Source organism: Anarrhichthys ocellatus, unplaced genomic scaffold (genome assembly GCF_004355925.1).
Source record: "Anarrhichthys ocellatus isolate YVR2014 unplaced genomic scaffold, GSC_Weel_1.0 scaffold55, whole genome shotgun sequence".
Taxonomy (NCBI): Eukaryota; Metazoa; Chordata; class Actinopteri; order Perciformes; family Anarhichadidae; genus Anarrhichthys; species Anarrhichthys ocellatus.
Genome location: NW_022280085.1, coordinates 2,538,014 through 2,557,304, shown reverse-complemented (window position 1 = coordinate 2,557,304; position 19,291 = coordinate 2,538,014). Strand labels below are relative to the sequence as shown.

The 19,291-nt window shown below is 43.0% G+C and overlaps 1 protein-coding gene across 1 annotated transcript; it reads right to left on the bottom strand.

Moving 5' to 3' along the window:
- Window positions 1-308: 308 nt before the first annotated feature.
- engl (endoglin, like) lies at window positions 309-14,284 on the bottom strand. Its single transcript, XM_031870991.1, has 16 exons — window positions 13,966-14,284; window positions 13,363-13,532; window positions 10,875-11,012; window positions 10,519-10,693; window positions 9,905-10,076; window positions 9,667-9,811; window positions 8,472-8,664; window positions 8,066-8,235; window positions 7,058-7,213; window positions 5,629-5,712; window positions 5,290-5,544; window positions 4,527-5,048; window positions 2,360-2,501; window positions 2,179-2,271; window positions 1,912-2,027; window positions 309-946 (listed from the first exon to the last, which is right to left on the bottom strand). Exons 1-15 carry the CDS (start codon window positions 14,033-14,035, stop codon window positions 1,915-1,917), a joined length of 2,598 nt encoding a protein of 865 aa, XP_031726851.1. The 5' UTR covers window positions 14,036-14,284; the 3' UTR covers window positions 309-946; window positions 1,912-1,914.
- Window positions 14,285-19,291: the final 5,007 nt, after the last annotated feature.

Genomic DNA, 19,291 nt, shown 5'->3' with positions numbered 1-19,291 from the left:
GCAGCTCTAATGTTTTGGGCCACTCTCGCTGCTGTTAGGGGTTTTTTTCCTGCAAAAAAAGCTCTTAAAAAAATTGAATAAATAAAAAGCCACTGAGCACAACCTGCTTCGGCACCACACGGCAGACAGACACTTAGTGACTAGCTGGTGAACATAGCGGAGCGTTAAGCAGCTGAAGAGTATTTTTCTCAGAACTAAGCGGAGACTACAGCAGAGCTGAAAGGACAGGTTGAGCTTCATCGGGTGGACAGCAACATGTTGCTCTGTTTCTGCCGAATGTGAAAATAGGCAACTGTCACATCACCATTACATACTGTCAGGTGGAAACGCATGCATGTCAGCCTCCCATTCACTATTAATATATTTTACAGGGCACATTAACTTCCTTTGACTTGCATGTGATTTGAGAGTGAAACGACATGTTTATTACATCTTATTTGCCATATAAACACAAACAGAATACACACACAAGTAAATGCAGTTTTCCAGCTGATTCACAGTAACAGCACAAACAGTGACAATGACGGACTCTTCAAACAGGCTCTGGCAGTGACCTCAGTTCATCTTTGACCTCGTGCTCCGTCTCTTAAAAGGCGATGATGTTGTTTCCGTCTGAGTCACTACGACCAAGTTTAGATCGTGTCGAATCCAGACGAATGTCTCTCCGTGCGACGAGTCGCTGCCACTTTTGAAATGACTCGTTGCAGAATGGCTGGCGGCAACAAACAAACGTTGCGATGAGTAAGCGCTACTGTATTCACATGGTTTCAGTCCTCACTCGCTGCAGAGCGATGAACGATGCAGGAGAAGTGCACAAACACGGCTCTAGCAGCTGTGCTAGCTCTCACACACGTGCACACACACACACACACACACACACACGTACACACACACAAGCTGTTAGAACCTCTGTTCCAGTTCTCCTTTCTCAGATTTGCAGGAAATCCTGAGAGAGAGAGAGAGATAAAAGAATGAAAAACTGTTCAGACCTATCTGGCACATCGGAGTCGAAATCTGCAGGTGTTCGCCTAATGCCGATACATTTTCTGGAACTGCCGGCGCTTCTAACCGCGCCAGTTTATTTTAAATCCACCGCTTTGACATCGAGTTCACTCTGCAAGTTTGTAAAAATGTGGTACATTTGAACAGAGGGGTAGCTTTGCATGCATTTGTCTGTGTAACGTGATGCAACGTGTTGCTGGCATTCACTTTGAATCATTGGGATGGTACTTTGTGTCCAGTAAATAATAAGATAATTACCAAAAAACAGAGTATTTTTTCAATGGCAGTCCAAAATAGCTGTACGCTCACTGCTTGTGTTATTAAAGGATTTCTTTAAAGGATTTCATTGATCTGAATTGGCTTCAGTATTCAAATGAGAATCATAAAACCTGGAGACCTGAGTAACGGACAAAAGTGTGTTCTGATTAGTCATCATCCATTTTTCCCTCCAAGTCCGGACAGACAGACATAAATTCAAGAGTAGTTTCAAAACACTGGAACTAAGGAATACATTTGATGAATCCCCTTTAAGAGAGTTCTTCCCTAAATTAGCAATTTAACTAATTTAGTCATCCCGTAACGCCGTCGGAGTCACGGTGGACACTCTTTTCTGTTTTTAACTTGCCGTCTACATTACCCACAATGCAACTCGACTGATAACAGTTTAGTCAACGATTCAGGTGTGTTTTGCTCGTAGTGGTTAATGTAGCGTTAAGCAGAGATGAGCGGCGGGCTACAGAGCTCACTTCCTTCTAACTCCACACCCCCACATAGGATTTGTACTCTTAAGCCCCAAATGATGCTGACTCGAGTGACATCACTTGAGGCGATTTGTCAGACGTCACAAAAGGCTGACATAATGCAGTAGTACATAGACTTCGATGTGGGACCGTCCTCATCCGATCTTACCTCCTACACCGAGCTGGACGCCTGATCAGATGTTGACAGTGGATTCCAGATGTTGCAACCTTTATGAGTGCGGTCTGTTAACTGACTTTCTCCTCCAAGTGACTCTGGACGTGCCCCTTTCGAAAGATAGAATTACAGTCTCTTTATAATGTCTCAACAGCAAAACAGATATGATGATCATGATGATCACTTTTAATTTCAAATATGTCAAAAGGTCCGGGACATTTAAGTCACTTTTCAGTGACAGAAGGAAGCCGATCTCGTTACCTGTATAGTAATAGATGCACCACAGCCCCCCCATCAGGCTGACGCCCATCACAAAGGCAGCGAAGACAATTCCCATCGCTGGTCCTGTCATCACTGCAGAGACACAGTGTTCATGAGACAGTGAGACGGTACAGCAGGTCAAATAGTCTCACGGTAACATTGTAAAATAAGTGATACTCACTGCTGTGCTCCGGGTCTGGACTGGCCAGTGGGGAGACACTCGGCCTCTTGGTTCTTTGGCCGGCAGAGGGCCCCAGTTTGCGTGCCAGTGACCCGATGGACTGGGTGACCACCATGGGCCTGTAGAGGTTTCTGATCTCACACTGAGATGGGACACAGGAGAAGGCCTGCATGTTAGCTACACTGTCATTAGTGTTACAAAGCACACATTGTGAATCAACACTAAGTGGACAGGATAAATAATTGTCTACAATATTAAAAACCTTTCACACTGCTAAACATTTGTTTTAGTTCTTACATTTCCTAACTGTGATATCAAATTGCACAGACAAACTTTCTTTACGTCTGCCCCCCTAGTGAATAGTGAGCATTTTCAAGTTACATGAAAGCAAAAGCAGTATTTTGGCAAATATGATTATTCTTTCTCTTGCTGGGGTACCACTAACATGTCAGTATGGTAAATATGAAGCTACTGCTAGCAGCCGGTTAGCTTAGCTTAACACATAGACGGGAAAGAGCTAGCTTGACTGCTCAAAAGTAAGGATTAAAGTGTTTTTGTTCCAAAGAGTTCCGTGGACTCCCTGAGAGGAACTGCCTACCAGAGAGTAGGCCTACTACTAACGTCAAGTTAACACCATCAATAGCAATGCTGAAGTGGCATAAAGCGTGATTTATGCTTGATGCTTCCATGAGGGTCGTAAGTGTCCGCAGGGCTAAAGTGACTTCATATCATCAAACACAATGGGGGGTCGGAAACAATGGACGATTTAAGAGGACATTTGAGAATGTTTTGCCGTATACAAAATAGATAAAAGTATTTCAAATCCAAACGCTTCCTCCTGACTTTAACCGAGGCTTAAGTATGAAGGCAAATCACTGTCAAAATACGAGAGCGCAAATGAGATCCATGCGCAAATGAGATCCATGCGCGCGTGAAAATCAAACAGCCGCGCGCGTATTTTATTTTGAGGAGCGGTTTCACATCACTCCGCGAGCGAAATTCCGTCCCGCGTGAGCAGAATTCTCTCGCGAAGCTTAAACCTGCTCGCTCGCGAATCTTTTACCTGCTCGCTCGCGAGTGTTTTTCTTTTTGACAGTAAGTGGGCGGACCCAGTCGCCATTGTATCTCTACATCTAATTGGTTACAATCCTCGTCTTTGGATAAACCGGAATTTTGCTCACGTGAGACGGAATTTTGCTTGCGGAGTGATGTAAAAGTGCTCGCCAAAGTAAAATCCGTGTGCAGCTTTTTGATTTTCGCGTGCGCATGGATCTCATTTGCACTCTCGGATTTTGACAGTGATTTGCATTCATACTTAAGCTGGCTGGTGAATAGCAATGCATTGGCGAGTCAAAATTAATCGTAGATATACTCAGCGAAGCCTGAGCTTCACTTCATTACAAGCTGCCGTTTGTATTTTAGGTTGTCTGTTGTTTACATGGCTAACAGGTTTTTAAAAATGGCGGCTGCTGGTGCTGCTCTGCAATCAGCCAACACAGGTCATTTTGTGGGACTCGTGTATAAAAATCTGATGTTGGCAACACAGTTTTATCAGGGCGTTATCATTTTCAAAGATGATTAATTCCCCCATACATGCTTGTGTATAAATTCGAGAGGAGTTTCAAAACCTTGCAACTAAGTAACACTTAGGGGGAGTCCCTATTCTGAAATAGAATCTAAGAAAGTCCCTCAAAACGGCGTGATAAGAACTACTGCCGTTCCTAGTTCTTGCAGTGCATACACAATAAAAAGAGGAGTTCTTAGACCGATGATAAAGCTCCTGCGGTCCAAAAAAGCTGATTGTCTTGTCTTTACCATGAGGTTAAACCAGCTAAGTTTCCAAGACGTCACTGCTCTTGGCCAAGAAATAGTCCACAATGTGTTATATTTTACAGATGCATGTTAATACATGAGCTTTAGAGCTGCTTGTAGGCAGAATTTGTTACCTTTAGATAGATCCAGGCTAGCAGTTTCAATTCTTTATGCTAAGCTAAGCTAACCGGCTGCTGGCTGTAGCCTTATATCTAGCATCTACAAGTGAGAGTGGTACCAATCTGCTCATCTGGCTCTTAACAAGAAAGACATTCTCAAACTCTTCCCTTGATGCATTTGACAGGAGGCTTTATTGCTATGAAATGTAGCCCTAGTGTGCTAACTGTTTGCGTACCTTGTGTCTGGAAGATCTAGAAACAAGTGGAGGGATACGTAGTTTGTCCTCGCAGTCATTCTTTACTATTTCCTCCGTAGGTTCCCCTTTTTTCGGGTCAGAGACACACAGACGGAGGCTGCAGTGGAGGAACTGCATAGAGTCATTATAAACTGGTCGAAGAATGAAACTAAATCTCAAAGGCCGTATCTCCTCCTGTGTTCCCACATTCGCGCTACTCTTTTCCATCCTCTCTGGTGCTTCTCTCCCTCTTTTGTCAACTTTGTGTCGCAGTACGACATCTCCATCTCTGCCCTTTTCCAGTCCATCTACCTCCTCCTTTTCCTCTTCCAGTTCATCACCACCACCTTCTGCCTCTTCTTCGTCTTCATCTTTTGTCTTTGCACTGAAGGTCAGTGAGGGGTCTGAGGAGCAGCCGTCGCTTATGACGGTCCAGAAACGAGACGTATTCGGGTCCGACAGAGGAGAGACCACACATGACTTCACCTCCACGACATCTATGAAGGGCCCTTTGGCTGAAATCTGCAGTAGGACAAATAACAAAACAGTGAGGAAGAAGACAAATTGTAGTTAATTATGAACAGGACCAAAGGAATGTAATGATGCACCATGAAGTTAGCTTGCTGCTCTCACTGGTAACAGTGCAGTTTATACACGTGCATAAAGAAAAAAATAATCACACAAATGAAGTACTTGATTTTGAAGAACTTGGTTTTGACAGCTTGCTTCAAATAAGCACAGAAAATATTCGACACACACGGACCTCAACATAGACACGGCGGTCTGCAGTTATGACACAGGGGCCGATCCGCCTCTGCTTGTAGCTCTCAGCGACAAATAGCTTCAGAAGAAGAACGGGCGCAGATCTGTGTCCGGGTGTCGGAAGGTGTCTCATTTCTGGATCAGGCCCCGGACCCCCGGGTGCCCAGGAGATCCGCCCTGCCGGGGGGGTGTTTACGTCGACATCATCGACTCCAGCAGACCCGGGGAGCGTGGGGACCGCAGCCAAACAGCTGAACTGAGAGGAGAAACAGGAGACCGTAGGTTAAAAATATTTCATGAATAATGCAGTATTCAAAGTATAGGTTTACAGATATCTCACATGTATGCCGAGTGGACCTTTGGACTTCAATTCTGTCTCATTGAGCGCCAGGATGGCCTCAGGCTCGTCTCTCCATAATAACACCTGGCCAGAGAGGAGGGAGACATTGCAACCATGTGTAAGAAAATGTCAATACACTTGAGTATTGCGTAATTATGTTTTTGTGATACTGTATGGATTCTCAAAAACACAATACATTTTTAATTATTATTTACATGCAAATATTTGTGGCAGACAGTGACAGTGATAAATGCAGATCAAACGGTTCTGATTGCATAAAGAATTTTGACTTTTTTTTGGTCAGGTTTTATACATATGGGGGGGGGGGGGTCATACTACTAACAGTTTTCCTAAAATGAGATAAAAAAATAATGTCACAATATGTACAACCAGAGAGAGAGAGAGAGCGAGAGAGAGATATGCAAAGTTTTAGGTCCGCTGTTTTCTATTTACATGTGCATAAATAATAATAATCTTTCTTTCTATGCAGATGACACCCAGCTGTTTGTATCAGTACACCTAAAGACAATAGCGATCTTGTCCCTCTCACTGACTGCCTTGAAAAGATTATGTGCTCGATGTCCAACGATTTACAGCAACTAAACAACAATAAAGCAGAGATCATATTATTCTGTATTCCAAACTCCTCACAGCTCATCCGTATTGACCTTGGCAGTCTGTCGATGAAGACATATCAAAAAGGTTATCCATGCTTTTATTTCATCCCGTTTTGGACGACTGCATAGTTATTCATGTTTAAGCCAGAGTTCTCTCTCTCTCTCTCTCTGTCAATGGTATTTAGTGCAAAATGCAGCAGTTAATAATACCTGCTGATGATTATGATTATTACACTCAGAGGAAAGATGCATATTTATTTTTATACATTATAGACACATTTTTCATTCAGTGTTTCATTACACACACCTTCTGCCTTTGTTGCTTGCCTCTTTACTTTGCTGAAATCACTCTGTATCCTCCCTCTCATCTCTCTCTCCCTCAGTTTGCCTCTGTGCAGCATCCCGTCTTAAGGCTTTAACACCGCGCTGCTCTGGTCATGATGACCTGGGTCACAAGTCTCACTGGGGACAACTTCCACTTACCACAATTTCAAGTGTCTATTATGTGCCTTGTGTTTTTGTCACTATCTGGTAAACATTGACCTCACTTTGAATTCTGTTGTTCTTCCCTTTGTGCTCTCAAATTTTCACTCATTAAGTTTCTGCTGTTTTCTCCATCACATCTCTGATTTTCCCTGCCTTTTTTGGTTTGTGTAAATGAATTGAACAAGGATGACATAAAATCTCCCATAATTCTTTAAAAGTTGAGTGAAAAAAATAATAATATGGATTATTTTATGGAGGTAAATAAATATTGAATTTGGTCAAATATATAATACAGGGTTTAATAGACGACATATTTCTTATCTCACCATGTTTTTGTACTGCACCCCTCTCGGCTGTCCCAGGAGAAGACCCTCAGTCCCACAGGAAATAACTGGGAACACCAACAGGAAATGACTCCTGTTGGACTGAGCCAGGCACGTTGAGTCTCGCAGAGTCACGGCAGTCACTGGGACAGACAAGCTCTGGAAGGGAGAACTGATGTGAGACGACGTAGCTTTCATATGAATCATTTTTCTGTATAAGTGAAATGATGTACACACAGTTTGTTTAATAATAATGACAATAATTCATTTGTTGAATGAAACATTACACTCAAAAACCACAAATGACAACCTGCCGTTTGCTCTTTAGTCAGGGGGATCACCAAAGTCATATCTATCCTCTACCACAAATGTAATGTAATGTACTTCATGGCAATCCATTTCAAAGCTGAACCAACAGCTGGTCTGACTGGAGCTGTGCATCAAGCCTTAAACACACCACTGCAGTGTTATCCAAATATAAAGTTGATAAGGCTAAAATGTTGGCAAACACATATTTATAGATCTAGCAGACACGGATCAACATTGGCATCCCTTTCGCTCCGTTTCCGATCTACACTAAACCCCTGAGGGCAAACATCTGGCTCCAGCTGCTAAAAACTGCGCTATGTTCAAGAGCTAGTCACTTACTTTGTGCGTCTGCTGTTTGGTAAAACTAAAACACTCCATAAAGCAGAGTAGTGCAACAGTTCCCTGTGGGTTTTATCATTTTCATATTACATGCGGGCAGTTGATTCATTGTTTGTAAAAAAAACATAATGATTAGAGCAGCTTTAAATGTGATTCATGTACAAGATATTCCCATCAAAAGCAAAGGTTGGTTTATTTCATTGATAGTTAAGGTGCAAGTTTAAACAAAATTCGTATTAATTCAATGTTGGCGGTACTACAAGCAGCTGCTGTGCATTATGGCCTTTGTGAAACCTCAGGATACATCAGCAGGCAGCTTCTCCCTTTATGAATCGTTTACATCTAATACTGAGGTATGAAGACCTGCAGGACGCGTCGGTCTACGGTCACGCTGAGGCGTCCGTCCTCACACTGCACCGTGAAACTCTCCCGGCCTCCTCGTGCTCGGCCTCCAGCGTTCAGCCACTGCCTCAGCCGGCGCTCCTCGGCCCAGGGCGGCCTCACGACCGCTGGATTCATCACAGCAACCGCGTCTGAGGCACAGACAGAGAGGAGACACAGAGACAGCCACGCGCAGACGTTAAACACTCACACTTCCGATACCCCTTTCATTCGGCACATGTGGTGGAAATATTCTGTTTTTCGTTTCTCATCCTCCATCGTAAAGCAAATAATTTCTCCTGTCCGTAGAGGAAACTTGGGCGGATTTCAAAATAAAGCGAGGTCACTCACACAGCGATGGAAACAAGAGACACACAGGGGTCCTGACCTGTCACGCCCCCAGCCAGCTGGATCACAAAGCGATTGGCCAGGTCGGCCTCGGTGTATGAGGTCAGCCCGGTGTAGCCGCTCTCTCGGGCCCATGCGAGAAGGTCAGGTATGGTGGACAGGTTAGAGTTAAGCGTACTGGACAGGGTCAGGTCGGGCTCAGGTGGGTAGGGTGGGGACACGCTGTTGGAGGACTACAAGAGAGAGAGAGAGAAGACAGATACAGAGATGTAATCAAAGTAAAATCAAGTTGAAATGTGATATGCAACATGTGAGAATCCCAGTTGCTCAGTTGGTAGTCCATCATTTTATCTCTTTGTGGCTTAATCTTGTGGTTTCTCTAGAGATGTTGTGAAGGCCAGTCTGGTCTCAACAAGGCTGAGCAGAGGAGGGATGAGGAGGTGGCTTCCACCCATAAAGTGTATATAAGAAGTGGACGTAGCCATCGTGAACCCATTGGTTTTTGGATTTCCGTTTTTGAAGCCTTGAGATCTGCGTTTTGGCCGATGCCCTTTCGGATTACGGCCGGTCGCCATCTTGGCTTTTTTTTTGCAACCAGTGACGAAAGTGACCATATTTGGATGGCGGAAGAGTGACCTAGAGACGGCTCTGGTAGGGTAGAGACCTGTCAATCACAAGATAGCCCCACCCTAAAACACACCCTGCTTTATGGTCTGTTTGACTCTAAATGGACCATAATGTACTAAATGAACATCATGCTGTATTGAAGAATACTTGAAACTAGAGATTGAGACCATAAACTCATGTTTGCAATGTTCACTGAGGTAATAAATCAAGAGAGAAGTAGAGTCATTTTCTCATAGACTTCTATACAACCAGAGGAGTCACCCCCTGATGGTCAGTAGACAGAATGCAGGTCTAAGACACTTCCACATCGTTTTTTTGCACCAGTGTGGCCCGCTTGTGTGTTTTAATAGTTTTGGGGCAATAATAGAGCTCTATGGCACAGAGGAAGACGATATATCAGGCTATGGCTGCATAGGTCTTATATGTCAGTAGGATCAATTCGTTGTTGAATTATTGAAAATAATTGTTGACAAGAAGAAAAATATAGAATAACGCCTTCCTTTCCCATCATCTTTAACTGCTCATCCATAGAGGCTGAACAGGAGAAAAGTAACTCTCCGGCAAATCAGATGACGTATTCAGACACGAAGAGGAGATGGTGCCCTTACATGAACAGAGACATGACCCCGGACACCATGAGCAACGACGGCCCAGTTGACTGGAACAGAGCTGCTGAGAATCAACACAACCGTCTGGCTCTTTGAGTTGGCCACCAGGGGCACAAGAGAGACGATCACCTCCACCTGGAGAGAGCTGGAGGAGACGGAGAGAGAGAGACAAGATTCAACTTACCTTGTGCAACAACAGCCGTTATATACACACCCCACAGACACACACGCTTCTCACCCGCAGAGCCCTGAGCCGGCCGAATGGAGCTTGATCACGTGGACTTCGGGGCCGGTCCCACCTGCTGCAGCGACGGCGCAGCCCTGCACTTCCTGCGGCTGCAGCTCAGAGGTCAGGTAGTTGTGAGAGACGAACATGGACTGCAGCTGGCACACATCAGGCAAAGTGTGATCTGTAATATGGAGTCAAAGCAAGAGGGAGGTAGGTTTCACAAAGTCTTTCAGCACCATCTGTCCGACCTGAGGCTCGCGTTTACGTCTGGTGAGACGTGAGATGAGAGTGTATGACCGGAATTTGAACCTACAGAACACCAAACCGGTGCACAGATGTTTAGGTTAAAGCCGTAGTTTGGGAATTGTGTTTGCTTGCTTTAGAGTGTTAGATGAGAAGAATCACACCTGTCTGTCTGTTAAATATAAGGCTATTGCTGGCAGCAGACTGCTGACAATATTATTTGCCGTTGCTTCTCTATAAATATGCCGTAAACCCGACTGATGAGGGAGGAGCTGTAAACACTGACCCTTCAAATGATGCACGTCATCTCCTCAACATTGTGAATAGAATTTAAACTTTTGTAATTGGACGGACATCATCATCACTTCTCGGGGGCTCACCCTCTCCCAGTCGGACGTAGACTTGATTGCCGTGTGTTGCGTGTGTCAGAGAGGACAGACTGCCGTGGTGCTTCAAAGCCCAGCGGTGCAGCGCACGTGGAAGAAAGGGGAGCGAAGGCACCGATTGGACGTTTAAACGCAGGGCGCTGGACAGGACGCTGGAGTTTGAGGATACCTTGCGGATGAGGGCAAAGAAGAAGATTTCAAGTAGAAAAAGACGTTGATAGAATGGAAAAACCGGCTTACTCATTATACAGCAAATCATTTATGTGAGCGCTCAATCAAGTGAGAACTGGCAGTGAGTGACACTGCAGGTGTCATATCACACAGATGTGATGTGACACACTCGGACTGACCTGCACCAGCACTGGCATATTTGGGGGCAGGCTGTCAACCTCCAGCCACCAGGTGAGCGGCACCTTGGAGCTGAGCAGCAGGTGGAGGGCTCTGAGAGGTGGGGGGGGAAGAGACAACGGCTTCAGCAACACCGTCACCTGAAGACAGAAGAGGGAACGGCTGTGATGTTTACAGTGGTTAACAAAATAGCCAAAAATATAACAACCAAATACATGAATGGATAATATTTGATGTTAAATAATTACAATGATGATGAATATTTTTCCTTTAACCTCCAATCAGTTGGTAAAAAAACTGGTTAATTGTGAAGGTTTTTTATTACTTTCCTTCACAATTAATTAGTTAATAAAATAAATGCAAACTTGTGGAGTTATAAATATTGATATATATTTTATTTAAAAAATATATATATAAAATAAATATTTTCAAATTTATGAAATATGATTATTTGCTATAAATTATCCAACAATATATAAAGTATATAAAGTAGTTCTCCCCTAAAAAAAACATATGTTTATATATACATATACTTATACATACACATATACACATATATGTATATTTACACATATATACATATACACATATACATACAGTTGTGTGAAAAAGTGTTTGCCCCCTTCCTGATTTCTTATTTTTTTGCATGTTTGTCACACTTAAATGTTTCAGATCATCAAACAAATTTAAATATTAGACAAAGATAACACAAGTAAAAACAAAATGCAGTTTTTAAATGAAGGTTTTTATTATTAAGGGGGGAAAAAAATCCAAACCTACATGGCCCTGTGTGAAAAAGTGATTGCCCCCCCTGTTAAAACATAAATTAACTGTGGTTTATCACGTCTTTGGAAAGCTGAGTTCAATTTCTCTAGCCACACCCAGGCCTGATTACTGCCACACCTGTTCTCAATCAAGAAATCACTTAAATAGGACCTGCCTGACAAAGTGAGGTAGACCAAAAGATCCTCAAAAGCTAGACATCATGCTGCAATCCAAAGAAATTCAGGAACAAATGAGAAACAAATTAATTGAGATCTATCAGTCTGGAAAAGGTTACAAAGCCATTTCTAAAGCTTTGGGACTCCAGCGAACCACAGTGAGAGCCATTATCCACAAATGGCGAAAACATGGAACAGTGGTGAACCTTCCCAGGAGTGGCCGGCCGACCAAAATTACCCCAAGAGCGCAGCGACGGCTCATCCAAGAGGTCACAAAAGACCCCAGAACAACATCCAAAGAACTGCAGGCCTCACTTGCCTCAATTAAGGTCAGTGTTCATGACTCCACCATAAGAAAGAGACTGGGCAAAAATGACCTGCATGGCAGAGTTCCAAGACGAAAACCACTGCTGAGCAAAAAGAACATAAAGGCTCGTCTCAGTTTTGCCAGAAAACATCTTGATGATCCCCAAGCCTTTTGGGAAAATACTCTGTGGACTGACGAGACAAAAGTTGAACTTTTTGGAAGGTGTATGTCCCATTACATCTGGCGTAAAAGTAACACGGCATTTCAGAAAAGGAACATCATACCAACAGTAAAATATGGTGGTGGTAGTGTGATAGTCTGGGGCTGTTTTGCTGCTTCAGGACCTGGAAGACTTGCTGTGGTAAATGGAACCATGAATTCTGCTGTCTACCAAAAAATCCTGAAGGAGAATGTCCGGCCATCTGTTCGTGACCTCAAGCTGAAGCGCACTTGGGTTCTGCAGCAGGACAATGATCCAAAACACACCAGCAAGTCCACCTCTGAATGGCTTAAGAAAAACAAAATGAAGACTTTGGAGTGGCCTAGTCAAAGTCCCGACCTGAATCCGATTGAGATGCTGTGGCATGACCTTAAAAAGGCGGTTCATGCTCGAAAACCCTCCAATGTGGCTGAATTACAACAATGCTGCAAAGATGAGTGGGCCAAAATTCCTCTACAGCGCTGTAAAAGACTCATTGCCAGTTATCGCAAATGCTTGATTGCAGTTGTTGCTGCTAAGGGTGGCCCAACCAGTTATTAGGTTTAGGGGGCAATCACTTTTTCACACAGGGCCATGTAGGTTTGGATTTTTTTTCCCCCTTAATAATAAAAACCTTCATTTAAAAACTGCATTTTGTGTTTACTTGTGTTATCTTTGTCTAATATTTAAATTTGTTTGATGATCTGAAACATTTAAGTATGACAAACATGCAAAAAAATAAGAAATCAGGAAGGGGGCAAACACTTTTTCACACAACTGTGTGTGTGTGTGTGTGTGTGTGTGTGTGTAATCATATTTTATAAATAAAAAAATCTGAAAAGTAAATAGTAACTAAAGCAGTGTGATAAATGTAGTGGAGTAAAAAGTACAATATTTCCCTGTAGAGATGTACAGAAGTAGAAATATGAAGTTGCATAAAATTGAAAAACTCAAGTAAAGTACACCTCAGATTTGTACTTAAGTAAATGTACTTTTGATCACTGCCTCCATACTCTTACACCCAGTTTGAGTTTGCATAGTACCTTGTTTTCTGGGCTGTTTGTCACTCTCCCCACTGCAATCACATGAGTTTCCTTGTCACCGCGTTCCCTGGCAGCACAGCCCGGCCCGGCCTCGAACCTCTCCAGCAGACCCTGAACAGGGTGAAGCGCCCCCATTGGTGCCACGGAGCACCGCACCTCCACATTGTGAGCTTAGGAGGAATAGGAGACGCTTGAACTATGAGGTGTGATACAAATGAAACTGCAGGGGGGGGTGTACACCAATATTCCTCAATGTCACCAAAACAAATGACTGCAGTTATGACTGGATGAGATCAATGCTCTGCATCTTCTACATGCACATGGCACACTGGTTCAACAAAAACCGGCATGACTGCTGAGCCACTTCTTGCGACTCTTCCTCTGCCTTATTTCAACTTATCAGTCAAACAGTCTAATGTAGAAAGTCCTGCCGGAGGGGACGGGAATATTTCCCAGGAGAAACTATTTTCCCTTTCAATAAAGACCTTTGACTTGTGGCTGCTTGAGCAGAGGAGATATCACAGTTGATACGTTTAATGTCGACACAACTCTGTAATGATTGTTGTCGGTCTGAAGATAAATGGGTGCGACTGATGCTCTTACCTCCCGTTCTCTTCCAGAGCAGAAGGAGACAGAGAACAGTCCACCCGACCCCCGACAGTGAAGGCATCATGAACACTTCACTACACTGACTCACTGTCCCTCTTGCAACATCCTGGTGAACAGAAACAGGCAATAAGACATACAGCACACACCATATTACTTAATACATTACCGATGCTCATACATGACTGTAAACTGAATTTATTTAGGTTTTGGACTGATGGTGGAATAAGACACGCAATTTAAATACATCACCTTGAGCTAATGATGATAATATAATAATAATAATAATAGGCATTTTCATTATTTTCTGATATTTCATAGAAAGATTAAATAAATAGATTAGTCGATTGATAAATGGCTAATTAATCCATAATTAAAATAATTGTTCACAACAACCGGATCCATCATGTTAGCCAACCATCCTAGTTTCTATGGAAGCAAATTTACACCAGAAACAAAATTATTATAATAACTAATTATAATAAAGTCATCATTTAATCAATTATTGGATTAACAAGCCAACATTATGATATGACAAAATAAACATTTTACTTACTAAGTCAAACTATGTTATTAGATAATATTATATAGTATAATTATTTTTTAATGATGTATTATACTATTCCACTGCCCTTATTTTAATGCACCAATCACCAAGTCAAATTCCTTGTATGTGCAAACATACTGGCCATTAACTTTCTGATTCTGCAAATTATGAGACAGTGAGTCAAACAATTCTGAAAGAAAGTTGATAATATCAGGTAAAAATTCTAAATTTTGAAATTTTTCCGAAGATGAAAAAAGTAAAACTGATGAGACAGTAAAGAAATGGGCTTCCATAGCTCGACTAGAATGTGCATGCACTTTTTTTACAGCACATTTCCCAAAAAGTACACGAGTATGAATATCACACAAAAAAATACAAGCACAATTTAAACAAGCAATAAATTGAAAAGCAATATACTAAATCAGAGGTTTCCTACATAATAAATGTACATAACATTCAAACAGGAAAAGCAAGCAATGCAGGACTGAATAACATAAATGAATTGAATTTTTATAAAGGGTCGATCAAACCGACTTATCGACTAATCTTACAATTCATTCAAGTAAGGTGCACGAGGTACGAACAGATTTATTCCCATTAGGATTTAAAAGCCAGCTTGTGTTCTCATATACTTCTGTTTTAATGTCTAAAGCTCATCTGATGAGTCCTAAAACTTTTCCTCCCTCCACTAACAAACATGAGGACAGACGGTGAACTCACCTGCAGCGCCGCACGGAGGGAGAGGTGGACTGCTGATCCAGCTGTTGATCCAGACTCCACTGGGAGGACTGCCCCCCCCCCCCCCCGCCCTATTTTCTCAAACACACAACCACGCAGTCGCACACCCCCTCCCCATCTTCAAAGACCAAAAAAACCCCCCCCCCCCCCAACCTCAGCACAGTTGCGACTTGTGAGAAGTATTTTCTCAGTGGAAAATTTGTTTTACGCACCGAGTGGGACACTGAAAAGGGAGGGGAGGAGGCGGCCTGGTTGTGAAGACACAATTAAAAAAGGGGCAATAGGAGGGGACTGCGGGATGGTGTGACAGAGATGGCGAGATGGAGAGGAATAAAAGGCCTTTGGAAAACGTCTCCCAACGTGGATGGCAGCAGGAAGGGAGAGGAGGAGGAGGAGGAGGAGGGTGGAACCAAAGGGAGTTGACTGGCAGGTGAAATGTTTGGGAGGGGGAGTAAACTCACACATATTATGTCTTCTTCGACCCTCTGAGACATTAATGACATGGTTCATATTTTCCATATTTCTGCTTCTGAGTTTTGGTTCTGTCCCTTTCGACCTCACATGTCTGTGGGAAATAAATGCGGCCAATAGGAGCCAACACGGCAGCCAAAACAAGCCTTCAAAAACTAGTTTAGAAATACACAACATAAAGATATAGAGGAGTAATGCCGACCCGAGCAGAGTGAAGTCGCTCTTTCTCTGTGTGCTGCAACAAGAGCTTCTCCTGACTTTGTTGACATAGACAGGCCGGTCCCGCCATGTTTTTAGGACACGCTAGCACGTGTGAGCATGCTCTACTAGCTAGCTCATGGCTGCCACTCTCGGTTACAGCTCACAACGGCCGCCCGACCGACGTTTGACATCACGGAAGCGAAGCAACCACCCTCCGGTTCCAGCTCAGCTAAAAACCGTTTGCTCTGTAAACACTTTAAACAAAAAAAGTGCTTTGCACCGCTAGCGCTGTTAGCAACGTTAGCTATGAGCCGGCGGCATGTTGAGAGCCGTTGAGAGGCAACAGAGAGGGGAAGTCCCGCCCCTTTCGGTGTACGGTAGCCAATGATGAGTTAAATCATGTCAATTCCCTTTCAGTTGTGCCGTGAATTACATATAGGGTGTAATTCTTGATAATTTAGCAAGTGAACAAAGATCACAGTGGGTTTGTCGTAGCACCATTTAGTTTTGTGCGAAGCGGCTCAGTGAACTACATCGCTGGTCTTGCACAATATGTGGGAATCTGGATCCTGTATTGGTGGAGTTTCACCCACACTGGATATGTCGGCCTCTACTGCAGCATTTCTCTTGTTAGTCCCCCAACTATATATTAGTGTAATACTTCATCTGTGAAAAAACTCGCCAACGTTTGATGTAACGTTAACACAAGAGATACAAGTGCGGCTATGGTGGATGTAGCCTACAGCACGGGCCGAATTAAATTGATGTTCTCATTATGTGTTCAAGATTAAGCATCCATCATCAGTTATGATTTCCACACATCGATTGTCCAAAATTGATGAGACCTTTTGACCGATTCTGTGAAATATTGTTTGTGCAGTGAGTTTTCTTTTTCGGCTAAATGGAGTAATTTGTGACTTTTTGTCAACAGAACAACCAAATTACAGTTCAGTTAAATCTGTTTTTAGAAGCATTTCCAGTAATGTAAAAAAAAAAAAAACCCCACTTCTGTTCAAACATGACCACTCATGTAACTATAGTGTCCAATTCAACGTTCTTAATTGCTTTTTGAGACAAGTTTACAAAGTGCGTCTACAGTTCTTCCAGTTTCATTCCCGCCAATAATTCTAGGAATGTTTTTAATTCCGACCATTTTAGGACACAATCAACAACAGCAGCTGGGACCCGGTCTGGCTCAGTTTCAAAAACAAACAACCCTCTCAGAGATGGAAAATATTGTGCCCAAAACTGGCTCAATATTCTTAGCACTCATATTACATTTTACCTGTTTTTTTTTCTGAACGGCAAAATCCATCCGAGCGCCTGTGAGTTCGGAGAACTGATGTGGACATCAGCCGAGTTCACTGTCCTGGTGTCAGCGTGACCGTTGGCACAGAACAGACAGCTGTACATCTCTTCTATTAATAAATTCACGTTGGTATTTACAGTCTGCATTCTGACGGGTGAAAGTACCTGAACAATATGTCAAAAACGGTATCTAAGGAGCATTTTCAGGCGTTAAAGTCTAAATATTTATCTGCTGTAAACATCTATGAACATGAATCCATAAACCTTTCTAAGAGCGTCGTCCTCTCTGAATATCAAAATCACTTAAATTGGCACACTTTTCCCAGCTTTCTGTGTGATAAGATGCTGCTCTCCATCAGCATATGAGATCAGAGAGGAAAGAAAATCTGTTCATCTCCTAAAGTTGCATATGAATATACACCTTCTACTCCCGTTGTCTTAAGATGTATATAGATGTACAGATGAAATCATTTTAAAACATAGAAAACTGCGAAATACATGCAAGATGTCAGAATTTCAGTTTCTCTGTGAGGCTGTACTTATTTGTACTAAATGCTAACGTCAGCATGTCGTGCTCTAATGCTAACATGCTGATGTTTAGCAGGTATAACGTTTACCAAGGTTGTGTTCCAATACACATACCAACATGCTAAGATTTAGCATGTCCCAATGAATAGTATGTTAGATGCAGCAGGCCAAAGAATACCAGGATGTCCTCCCGCAGCCGGTTGCATTTTGCAGTGTGCATGCCTCCATCAACCCCCCAGGACGAGCCCCGGGGCTTCGAAGGCTAATTTGACACAGTGGCCAAACCTTGAAATTACAACTTGCGGGTCAGACGTTAGCGCGCAAATTCCACCATGTTATCATGCTAACGTTACGCTGGTTACAGAAAATAAGCGGCAGCGCTGGGTCTCTGCTCCCAGCCAATTAGGAGGCTAGAGCCGGGAGGAGAGCAGTTCCGGAGACAGAGGTGCTCGGTACCGCGCTGGCTGGAATTCAAGTCGCCACAATCCGTCTCCGAAGCTGGTGCCCACTAAGTAGCCAAGTCGTCCCCCAGCGAGGGTGTATTTCATGTCTCGTTTGTAGTCTGATAAACAGTAAATTAATCACATTCAGTGCCACACATCGCTATTTTCCGAGCTACTGTAGCTGTCACATTTGTTGACGCTGTGTCCAAATAAACGGGGCCCCGCCTCAAACACTGTATCCAGTTCTCTTTATACGTCCATGATATTATGGCGATTCTGACCCACAATCCTCTGCACGGCGGAAGATGAGCCAAGGTAAAGATAGCAGATATGTGAGCATGGCTTTCAGTAGTAGTATGTCCCAATTGTATGCAACAGTACGCACTTTGTAAGGGCAGCTGCAGTACGTACGAAAAGTAAAAAGAAAAAGTATTTGATTTGGAACGCAGCCTAAATTCACCATCTTAGCTTAGCATGCTAACATTTGCTAATTAGTGCTAGACAAGGCTGAGGCTGATGGGAATGTCACTAGTTTTACAGGTTTTTGGTCATAAACCATAGAAATGGACAAATAAACATGTTGCCCTGATGATGGCGCTGGATGTAACATTGACGGATACAATGCAATTCATCCTGAGGGGAACATGAATGTCTGCTACAAATGTGATGGTAATCCACCCAATAGTTGTTGAGACCTTTTACAAAAAACAAATGTCGACCTCATGGTGGCGCTAGAGGAGAAGACAGAGCATGACCAGGGTCAGCACACTTTATCCTCTGGGGACCATGAAATCCATCACGTAGTGTGAGATGTATTGAGGATTTAGAGTTGTGAGATCAAAAAGGGTCGAATGAGGACTTCCACTTTTCCCCAATAAGCACCGATCAACTGAAAGGAAAACAAACTTATCAATGCTTCTGTGTTGGGTTCACATCTTTACTGAGTCACAGTTCGAACATATTTCACCAGCAACTGACAGAGAAGGAAACACAAGATGCACAACACAAGATGGGGGGGGGGGGGGGGGGGGCAAAAAAAAAAAAAAAAAAAAAAAACTCGGAAAAAAGTTTTTTTTTTTTTAAAAAA